Here is a 12,156-nt window from a genome sequence, read left to right on the forward strand (position 1 = left end):
GAAGGCTGTCAAACCATAGCATTCTATTGGTCCATAGTGTCGTTATCTGTTAGTCCAACCTGTTTTACTAAATGTAGACTCCCTGATTGTAGCACTCACACCAGACGTGGCTTATCATTTGTGAAGTTATTTGGCAGATGATAACTAACAATACATTAACCGAGCAGATAAAACAGTTAATATGTCTTTCAGAACAGCAATTAAAACAACCACATGTCGGATTACTTACCTATTTTCAGTATTATATTCGGTTGGAACTACGTTTAGTGCTCCACACCATTCGCATAACCATAGTTTACACATGTCCTAACTCCATTTTCAACAGTGCCGTCACCAAAACAACCATGGCGTTGTAGACGACTCGTTAATTCATTTGCCTTTAAGAGAGAACGTTTACGTTGATAAATTTCATTCATTGTATCTGAATCTGCTTTGACTAAGTGTTTTTCAGCATTAGTAAGTTTATTTAAGTCCTAAATAAAATATTGAACAATGGGTCAATCAAATGAAATATCAAGATACTAATGTGATGACTTCTTAAAAGAATATTTCATAATTCGATAAACTGTGGAGTACTCAAAGTATTTACAACCCTTATTTATTCAACTATCACTAATGTATACCACATTTCGTGGGATAGATTTGCTAGAGTAAAACGAAAGTTAAACTGAAGTTCAGTATATGCACTATTCAAGTGACGTGCCTCTACAAACAATCACAGAGAAACGTTTACTGGATAAAAACTAAATGTCGTCAAGGCGCGCTACCTAAAAAAGCACTGGTATTGCTTCTCGTTGAGTTAATTAACTGTTTTGATGGTAAATTACGCATCAAAACTAATGTTTACACTTTAATTGATCCTACTCCAGTTAAAGTGTTATTGTATTGAGTGTTTCGATTTCGCTTTTGTGTATTTATTGCATCGAAGCACATTTGATCGACTTTTACTTGATTTATTTAGTTAGGGTCTGAGAATTGTTTTACATATCCTGTTTGTGTCACCATTGTAGTTGATTTTCAAGATGGCAAGCTCTGCTCATAGATGTGGTCAGCCGTATTGCTTATTCCTCGTGGAGAAAGGGATGCAATGTGATCAGTGTAATAGGTTGTTCCATAAGATGTGCACCCGATTAAGCCCCACTGCATATAAAAGGTGCTAAAATCCGAACTCTCATTGGCTTTGTATCTTTGTTGCCCGAGCAAAACATTACTCATCCAGGAAGCAATTAGCCTCCTGGTGTTGGCTAATAAGGAGGTCGACGAGGGCTGTACTAGTAACATTGGTACTGATGGTGAAGATTGCGTCAGTGTCGTAAGTGCTGTCACGGCGCAAGCCAAGCATCTAATCGTGAAACCCGCAATCAAGCCGTCTACCCCGAAACAATCAATGAGTAACACTTCATCAGATATCGGCGGCCATGTTTCTACAACAGTAACCGGTGACCCAGATAAAACACTAACTGTCTCGAGTAGTTCTAATGTAGATGCTACGACTGATGGAAAATGGATGACGCGGAAACACAGAAGAGTAGGAAAGATAGCTAAAACTAATGACCGTTTACTTGATAAGTCCTTGATGGACTCTCAGACCACTCCGCCAAAGTCCCAACGTATAGCCTCGTCAAACATTGTTGTGAGTCACTCGCTCGACTTCCAAGACTCTGTTGCAATAAAAACTAATCGTAAGATGCCAGTGGTTGATATGCAGGCTTTAAGATCACGATCGAAAGCCGTGAACACGATTTCAAAAGAGGCCAAACCCCTTCCTAGTTCAATTATTTGTAATCTGGAGAAGTCAAAAGACAATGACTTTGCTAAAAGACATGCACACGATCTGCTATTAGTGAAATATGTGATAAGAAATGTACTACCTGAAGAGGTTTCAGGGGTACATACCACGGAAGTTATACGACTCGGTAAATGGGTTGGGGGCGAGACCCAACCAAGAAGGATCTTGAAGCTGGTTCTCGGGAATTTTGAAGAAAGAGATATAGTATTGAAAAACGCACGAAAATCCCGTGATTTAAATATTCGTACATGACCAGATTGGCCGCTTGAGGATAGAACCAAGTGGAAGAATGCTCTTACGGAGTTGATGACTCGCAAATTAAATGGCGAAAATAACCTTACCATTAAAGGTTTTCGGGTAGTCAGGTCTTGGAAGCCAATGCTTCCGAGGCCTGTATGGATAGAACGAATGATTACCAAAACACCTTAAGTGTGTGCTACACGAACGCCCGTAGTCTTAGAAATAAAACATCCGAGACAAGTCTGATGATGGATGAATTAAGTCCCGATATAATTGTTGTTACAGAAACTTGGTTCACCATAGATATAGAATGTTCTCCCATCATTGCAGGCTATATCTGTATTAGAAGTGATAGAGTTTTAAGTCGCAAGGAGGGAGGCATAATGTTATACGTTAGGGATCACTTTCGTATACAATCAACAATATCGGAGGCTCATGTTAGTGGTACATGTGAGGTAGCATGTTGTAAGATTAAATCCAGAGATGGGTTAGTGACTATAAGTGGAACATGCCGTAGTTCGTGTTGTCTTGCTGACGACTTTATCTTAAGACACATCTGTCCTTGGAGTATGGCAGAATGTTGTCTCGTCATTGGGACTTCAGTGCACCGCATATCAACTGGATAGAGCTTACAGCTCCAGGCGGAAGTTTCGATAGAGACCTTTTATCAACCGTTATTCAATGTGCACTTGTAGAATGTATCACAAAACCGACACATATTGATTTGAAACATGATCTGTCACTGCTGGATCTTGCCTTCACCCGCCACTGTGAGGATGTCTTTGATATTCAGCACCTTTCTCCACTAGTGAACAGTGATCACCTTGTACTTCACTTTAAGTTTAGGACACGTGGTATACAAATTGTATCAGCCCCACCCCGTCCCAATTTCTAGCGAGCTAATGTTCCGGCAATCAGAAACTGTGCTATCTCGACTGATTGACCGGTCGATGCGGATGGATCGATCGAAGACGAATGGAATAAGTTTAAGGCTACATTCGAGTCCGAAACGTCGCCCTTTATCCCATGGTCAGCATGTAAGCTATCACATTGCCGTCCATGGATTAATAAACAAACCTGGAAGCTGTTAAAGCGTGGGAAACACTTCTGGGACCTATTCTTGTTGACAGGTCATGAACCATTTAAGTGTGAGTACCAAAGATTCCGGAATATTTGTAAGAAAACTATGGCCAAATCCCGTACCACTTACGAACGACAAATAGTATATGATAGCCGTACTTTTCCAAAACGACTGTTTTCGTATGTTAAACGGCGAATGAAACGTAGTGATGCTATTCACCCGTTACTGTTACACTAAAATTCAGATTGACTAGCTGAATCAGATCGGGCAAAAGCTGAGACTTTTTCAGACTATTTTAGCGAAGTCTACTCTACGTTTATTGTAACAAATACTTGTCCCACTCATATCGAGATACCAACCATTGAATCTGTACAGGTGACTGAGGAAACTGTTCTTCCGTTGATAACTAACCTCAAACCTGGTAAGATACCGGGCCCTGACGGGTTACATCCACGGTTGCTGTCATCTCTTGCGGACATTATTTCAAAACCGCTTGCGACACACTTCAATATGTCCCTTCCACTCGCTCAACTCCCTAAAGATTGGAAAGACGCTATAGTCAGTCCTATATTTAAGGACGGTCAGAGACAGATAGTATCTAACTACCGGCCTGTCAGTCTAACTAGCATAGTCGTTAAGTTACTTGAGAAGATAATTCAGGTGAGGTTGCTAAGCCCCATAGATTTACACAATCTGTTAGCTTCTGAGCAACATGAATTTCGCAACAAGCGTTCATGCTTGACTAACTTATTGCGAGGGAGGATTGAACAGCAACCCTAGATAACGGTCTGTCTGTCGATGTGATATTCATAAATTTTAGCAAAGCATTTGACAAGGTTTCACACTTAGGTCTTATGCAGAAGCTCACGAGCTTAGGAATAATAGATACTGTACAGGAGTGGATGGGAAACTTTTTATATGACCGCAGACAGAGAGTGAGGGTCAACGGAACGCTATCCGATTGGAAGCCGGTCAAAAGTCGTGTACCTCAAGGCACCATCTTAGGCCCTCTGTTCTTCCCTCTCTACGTTAATGAGTTACCGCTGTTGCTCAGGTCGTCTACATTATTGTTTGCGGATGACGTAAAAATCCGGAGAACAATAAAAAGTGCGACTGATCATCTGGATCTTCAAGCTGACTTAGACGATTTAGTTAGATAGACTCGAGGTGGGGGCTAAGAAATCAATTTTAGGAAGAGTGTGCTAATGCACATCGGTCACAATAATAATAGTTACCGTTACACTATTGAGGGCAAACCTCTTCCTTGAGTTCAAGAGCATAAAGACTTAGGAGTAATAATAAGTCATGACTTAAAAACAACTACGCATTGCAACGCAGCCACTGTCAAAGGTTTTCGTGCGTTATGGTCACTTCGCCGAGCGTTCAAATCTTCTGACGAGGAAATGTTTCGAATTTTATATCCCACCCATGTAAAACCACATTTAGAGTACTGTATTCAAGCAGCTAGCCCGTGTCTGGTAAAGGATACTAACTCACTTGAGTGTGTCCAGTGTGTGGGAACGAAATTAGTGAAGGGTCTTTCTAAACTCCCGTACGATGAGAGTTTAAAACGCCTAAATCCTTTCCCCTTGTCGTATCGTAGGACGCGGGGTGACCTTATACTGACATTTCGTGTCTTTAATTATGATTCGGGTGTTAATATGTCTTATCTTTTTGCTCCCTCCAGCACTAATAATCTCCGCGGTCATAGCAAGAAGGTTCATAAACCGCGATCTAATAAACTTAAAGTGGGGTCCCGTTTTTTTCATCGAGTAGTCAATGATTGGAACGCCTTAACGAACAAGTGGTATCAGCCCCATCAGTGAATACTTTCAAGGAGAAACTGGACCTTCACTGGAAAGCAATCTGTCAGGATAACACAGGTTCACCAGCCTACTATGCTTATTACTGAAGACTGAAGTTTAGATCCCTTTTATTTTATATCACAACTATACGAACTCAATCAAAATGCAAAGGTTTAGACGTGTATGAAAGTTTAAAAAGTGTAGATTACCTCTACCGAAGTTTCACACCGTATGGGATTCTTAATTGCAGCACTGATTACATCAGGGAATTTTCGAAAATATGCCAAGTCCTTCGGTTGCGCAACCAGCAATTCGACGTCGGATCGTTCTTTGATAACCTTCACGACATCCGTATGTGAGAGACGATCTACTTGATAAACAATAATTCTGTATTTTTACTTGCCTACAGTTTTGTTATTCACCATTAAAATTATATCTTCATTGAGTAGACCTCCTGATTCACTGGGTGAAAGAGGTTCAACATTTTCAACTTTGTGTTCATGTTTGAAAGAGTCTGTTCTCAGACTGAAGCCATATCCACTAAAATTCGGCCACAATTTTAAATGACAAAGTCTTGCTCTGTGATTCTGACTTTCCGCGGATTCCTTCATTTTAAAAGAGTGTCATAAATGAGTGTTATCAAAGAAAGTGGCTAAAACAAATAGTTCTCAGTTGATGATATTTAGCCGGTAAATCAAAAGTCACCGATTTTTAATTGGCATTTAACGATTTATTTGCAGTAATTTAATCTTTATTAAAGTTTTTCGGTAAACATAATTTCTAAAATCATTTTGTACAGTGTTGTATTGTGGAGATAAGCCTGACAAGCCTATTTTGGTAAATAGTTTTTAATGTTATTTGTATTTATTGTGTCAATTTCTCGCTGTATGCACATTCGTCATTAAATGACTGTACGTGCTGTTTAAGTGGATGACCTTGAACACTCCGTTGTGGTACTGACAGCGTGACATACTGTTGCTGGCTAACAAATACACTGCTTCTCACACATTCCTCGTTCTATTTTCGTTCGTGATTGAGTTAACTGAAATCTAAATCAAATATTACTTCTATTTATAGACTGTGAGTGGGAATATACCATATCTTACATTGAATTACACTACTGGAGAGTTCATCAACACGATTGGAATTACAAAGCATTTATAATTGTGGATTTACTGTACCATACTAAAGGTGAACACGCATCAATTTGGTGAACTTAAGTTAAGTCCCATTTTTTATTGTATTTGTAACAATTAACTGGTATATAATAATATTACTATTGATATTTAATAACTTTGTTGATACTTTTCAAGTTTATGCATTGTCTGGTCCACCACAATTATTTGGTGAGCCCGACGTGATTCGAACACGCATTGTACTGGAAAAATCAAAAGCATTTTTGAGATATGAATGGAGTAAGTCGTTGTAAATTGATTCTGTGACGATCTGGTAAAATCTTGCCAACTTAATAATTACCGATTAGGATTTTAGTGGCAAACAGATGGCTATATAAGTTTCCGACAGTTATGCTGACCTAATCAGCTTTACTAAATACCCGAGAGTATTTGGTCAAGTACTCTCGCTAGATCATATCTGGTTACCCGCGTAGCGGTAAATAAATCCCCAAAATAAATATCTCTAAGTTTTCGAAATTGCATGCTGACCACATTAGTTTTAATGGGCTCACCTAGCTGAAGGCTCTCGGTCATGCATCCGCAACAGATCACGAGTGGGAACGCCGTGCTCAACAAACCCTGCAATAGCTAGCCAGACTAGATCATACGGTCCTCGATATATTGATAGCCTACTAAATATATCTTCGAACCTCCTCGCTTCTGTCTTTTGATTTCTCTTGGTGGGTGCGCTTCATATTAGGTGTTACTTATTAAAGCGTTGTCAAACTCAGAATACCTGTGGCATCTTCACCCGAATAGTTAGGTTACATTATGTGTACTACGTTGCATCAGCCTACTGTCCAAATAGACATTAAATTTGAATCACGCCATAAGAAGAGGCTACAAAGAGCAGAGCTGTCAATGGCTTTATAGCCCTGACTTCTTTAGGATGGAAATTGGGTGGAACATAAACGACATGTATCTCTGCACATTCAACACTTTTTAACTAAATGAACCAAAAAAGCTTAACAATGTGTTCCATTTTACATGATTTTTAAAGTGCATGAATTTTGTATTTTCTCATTAACAGTTCAGTCACTTGTCACCTGGAAATATTTTAATTGCTCCTAGCTGTAAATTTACTACAAGTGGCTTTATATATACTTGACCTATGTTAAGGGTAAGGACCCAAGTGTCTTGGATTTTATATGTGAGTCGGCTGATGTACTGAGAGAGGCCGCTCTTAAATATGTTCTGCCATTCGGCTTTTATATTCTTCAAAGGTGTCTGTCGACGCTGTCGAAATAGGTTATATGTTTCCCGTGTATAAAGTCTATAAGACTGATAAATAAGTAGTCTAAATACTGGACATTTCGATGGCATCATCACTATAACTAATTAACTTTGGAGTGACCATGTTAGATACGTTCACTGTTCTCCAGTCTAACATCTAAAGCCTTCATCGTACGCAATTTCCTGCAATTTTCAAACACTAGTTTTCCTATTAGTTCACTAAGATTGAGAGAATATATGGAGATGTTATTCGAGATGGGGTAATTTATAAACAGTGAAATTGACTGGTGAAAAATCTTGTGGTAAATTCATTTTAGAAGCAGTCTTATGTTCCGTTGAGGAGTGTTCAAGTAGATCCGTGGAAGTGATCTTTTTTCCAACGAGCTAATTTTATGTTTGGGAGTCTGTTAAATGTCATGACTACCAAATTTATGTCTATATCAACCTTGAATCGACCGTCCTGAGCCTAGGATGGTTACATTATTCTCAATCTATTGACAGAAAAATCGAAGCACGAGCAAATAATAAATTGACTGCCCCACTTGAGCGGAAAGCAAAGAGAATATCGAATTCAAAGAGGCCTGGATAAAACCGCTATGTATAATTTGACAAATCGTGTTTCGTAGGTCTCTTTATCTAGACAAAATCCACGAGCTCCGTAAAAAAACCCATCTAGATGTGTCATATTCTAACAAGAGGAGAAAACAGACGGCAAGTGTTGCCTAACAGACACCACGGCAACTCTCCAGGAATTCAAAGTACACCACAAAACCGAAAGCAAACCGTTATTTTTGGTAAGATTTTACGGTGGAATAAGTGTTTGGGCAGTAATAGTTTGAAATGATGAGTCTCAATTAAGTGCAAAGGGCAATTAAATATTAAAATGCATGAGGCATATATACTTGGTGAAAATGAAACGAATATGGAAAAGTTAACTTAGTGAAGTGTTCCGCAAGATATTGTCTTAATCACAAGCTTCTGGTGCTTAAGAGTAGTATTTTTAAGGAGGAAAAACGTGAAAGGGAAAAGAAGTGAACAATTCTTGAAAGGGTTCAACCACAATACATATGCGCCACACAAGACTCATTCGGTATGTGTGACGGCTGTGATACTGCCCACGTGCCCAAACCAAAACAGGTGGTTTTCTTAGGCGGCCACTCCCCGATCCTTTAACCTGAGGGTCTTCTCCACAAGGCAGTGGAGCATCGTAAGGAGATGAAGTCCCATGGAAGCCGTTGACCAACAACTGGTTCATACGCCATTCGTTCCCTCAGGATACTGGAGCCCATATGCACCAATGGTTTGGAATCCGGTTAAAGCGCCGGACATTCGCTTTTCGTAAACAACACCCCCGCCACGGGGAGGCAATGAGTAGGACTTCCCTGGCAGAGGCTATATACGCGTGGCCACGTGAGAGCGTTTCGAGGGGAGAGCGGACTCTTCCCACTCTCGGCCGTACCGGGGCATTCGGGGGCAGTTGAACCACAATATTAAGAGTGTAGTGAATATCTACCTCTTTGGTAAAACATTGATTTTAATTTTTTAGCGCACTCGGGTGTATACATGTAAATTTATGTAATAGGACTCAGAGTAAATCTTTATATTAGTATAAAGTTTTGTGTAATAATGACTTAGAATGATACTATGAAAGTCATAATTAGTTGCAAAGTCTAATCGAATATAAATTTCTACGTGTTATTTATTCACTAAGGTGTGAACTCTACTAGCCATGGGTATTGTCTGTTTTGCCTGTCGTCCTTCTTTTTAGCCCTCTGTGGAATTATGGTCTACTTCGATATTAGTTTATTAATCTTTACTGTTTTAATGGTAGACCTAATTGTAAAGTCGTATATTTTTCATGATGTGACTGCTCAATCTACAAAATTTTATGCAGAGGTCACATCATAGTCTGTACTGACTCGTCCTATATGACGGCAAGTAGTATGAAGTCTAGAACTTCTGAAGAACACGTTCGCACTGGGACGAAAGTAATACATTCGGCACAAAAGCAGGAGATTACATAAAGTAACCACGCCTGCATGACCAAGCCAAGCTAAACCGATCAACTATCCCTGCGTTTACAATTACTGACCTTCTATCTGTGTTAACTTTTGAGTGTGAATATTATGCTGTTTTTCGCTCATCCTTGAGTATCGAGTGATCATAGTCAATACCACCACCTCTGTTTCGTATATGCCAGTTAACTTTGTTACCCAGAAATCCTATCAAGGAGCGCAAAATAACCGGTTAAATTTGACGTTTTAACCGACCGAATAAACGTTTTTCGCCTCACATTCTGTTATACACAGCTCTGAATTTTACTTCCATTAATTTTTTAATCTCCTGTCGCTCGTCGCAACGGATGACCATTGCATCTTGTAACATACCAACTTAGCACAATACTTAACTGCGGTAAATTCTGTGGCATTAACAACAACTTGATCTTGCCTGTAAATTGACGTACCTCGTGTAACTTATTGATATCTGAGAATAAATTATGGTTATTTTCACTATATTTAGAAACTTAAAATTCAATTGGACTCAGGAGGCCAGCATCAGTACGAATAACATCCAGCTTGTAGTCACTCAAACTCTCATGGTTGTGGAATACTGAAGTACAAAAATAGCTAAATGGTGAGGCCAGTATTATATTGTAATCTGACGTCCTTATGACACGTACCCATCCATCACAAAAGAAAGCAAAAACAGAACAAGTGGAAAAGAATTTCCAATATGATCTTTAAAACACAGTATATTTTGTCGTATTCTTCTGATTAGTCCGCCTATACGGTGTATATATACTCACTCAACCTGTTTTTCTGAGATTAACAAACTGATAATATGAATCAAATACACCTCTTATAGAAACTGTGTAGCGACACTCGTTTCTGACCAAATTCTACTCTAAATGGGTGGCAGAATAATGGACAATTTACCGACCCTCACCAAATCCAAAAGTAACCGACGTTAATCAATCAATTTCTTGCCACGAACAGGCACGTGTGCCAAAGGTCTCCGTTTCATGTACCTAGTCTAACTAATACATTTCTGAAACGTCGTTGTGTTTACGTCAGATAGCTTAAATGGCTAGGCTTCGCATTGTATTTTCTAGCTATCCAATTATTCGTGGATGAGTCAAAGATAAAATCCCGAATTGAGCAAAATCAACGTGTATTCCAAAGTTCATGTGCTCTTGTGGACCAGGTCACAGAGCGAACTCTATTCAAAGCCATTTCCCATTTCTCAAATCTTACGCCTTCAACTGCTACATTAATAATACTCAACAGAATGTCCAGCGCAACTGTCAGTATGTGTACGAATGATGTGATTTCAATGTGACATTATGACACATCCGAACTACTCTATTTATTCAACTTTGACGTCGTGCTTTCTGTATCTTGTGAAATGTTATTTCCTCGTGGCTGTTATCTAACAGATGCTTTCAGAACATCATTCGGCTGTTCAAATGCTCGACGAATTAAAACCTGTCCGGTTCAGTTGGTGGTCTGAAGACACAAATATTTGCGCGAATCATCACTTTATGCAGTTAAGTGAATCTCGTGCAAACCGGAGATTTTGTTTCGATATCACTGACATAATTTTAGAGTAACACTTGGTTTCTTATGTTCTCTTTAATACTTCTCGACTCAATTATTAAACTTATATACAGCACGCATCGCTTATCACCTTGTAGAGACAACTTCATCGTGCTACTTTCACCACCGATCCGTAGTCTACGACCCTTACAATTTGTAAAACTAATCATCAGTTTTTCAAACTCTGAGTACAAATTGATCAGTAACCTCGTGAGATAAAATCACGACTAATCTTTGCGGTCATACTTGTGTACTTTCAATTAATCTGCTAAGTGTAGACATAAGTGGAATTCGACACTTATGAACAGTAGACGACGAAATAGACTGAAATTCCACATCAATTGCGGTACAAACATTAGCATCAATTGATAACACGCTTATCACACTACTATTGTTGTATTATTATCGCTTCGGCGAACCGAACGTTGCTCATCTGGGGAACTTGATTGTATTTCAGCGCAGTGCAATCCAACAATACTTCATGGAACCTTAAAATGTTATAGTTCTTTTATTCACCGTCAATGTTAATTGCTTGATATTCAGCCAACCTGTAGGTCATACGTTTGAGCACATTGACATATCTAACAATCAAAGATTTATTATTAGTCGGCATTTTGCGATTAGCTGTAGCCTCCTTCTTACCATTTGTCATTTAGCCCCTCAGTAGTCGGAGGATTCTCAATCATTGTTTGGCTACCTCCGTCGCGCAATTATCCCTAGCATGTTGATATCGATTAAAACGGTCGTTAAATCTAGCAGAGGGAGCATTGTAGGGTCAGTGAAGTGTCACTGGGCCCCAGCAAAATCATCCGGCAGTCTGGTTATGTCTGTGAGTTCACCAATTCTTGTCAAGTTCAAGGACAACGAATGCACATCAATTAATCGTACGCCATGGACTGGGACATGGCGTAGTGGTCGCATCTCTCCTCCGTATCCAATTCTGCTAATTTATTTCTGTAATAACGTTCTTTGTGTTATACGGTCTCTAGAGCATCCATAGTACTTTGATGCGATGAAAGGGTAATCCATGTTAGATGCTGAATGCGAGGTGCGACTCCGAAGATAGTTGTTGTTCACACCATTCCAAAAATACTTGAGTAGACCTTCAGTCATCTGAAACAGATCATTAAAGTTAGTAATCTCCATAAATTTCAGTACTTATCTATCCGCGAAGATTTCAAAGAAAGCTTACAGTACAGCTTGCCATGTTATACCTCAAATACCTGGTTATCGTCCC

General features: G+C 39.3%; 1 protein-coding gene across 1 annotated transcript; it reads right to left on the reverse strand.

Annotated features, from left to right (window-relative positions):
• Positions 1-263: 263 nt before the first annotated feature.
• On the reverse strand, positions 264-5,526 carry MS3_00010679 (uncharacterized protein; the record flags this gene model as incomplete). The annotated part of the gene is made up of 3 exons (XM_051219077.1): positions 264-473; positions 5,125-5,282; positions 5,319-5,526. The coding sequence occupies 3 exons, from the start codon at positions 5,524-5,526 to the stop codon at positions 264-266; spliced, it is 576 nt and encodes a 191-aa protein (XP_051070008.1).
• Positions 5,527-12,156: the final 6,630 nt, after the last annotated feature.

Source organism: Schistosoma haematobium, chromosome 3, assembly GCF_000699445.3.
Source record: "Schistosoma haematobium chromosome 3, whole genome shotgun sequence".
NCBI classification, from domain to species: Eukaryota; Metazoa; Platyhelminthes; class Trematoda; order Strigeidida; family Schistosomatidae; genus Schistosoma; species Schistosoma haematobium.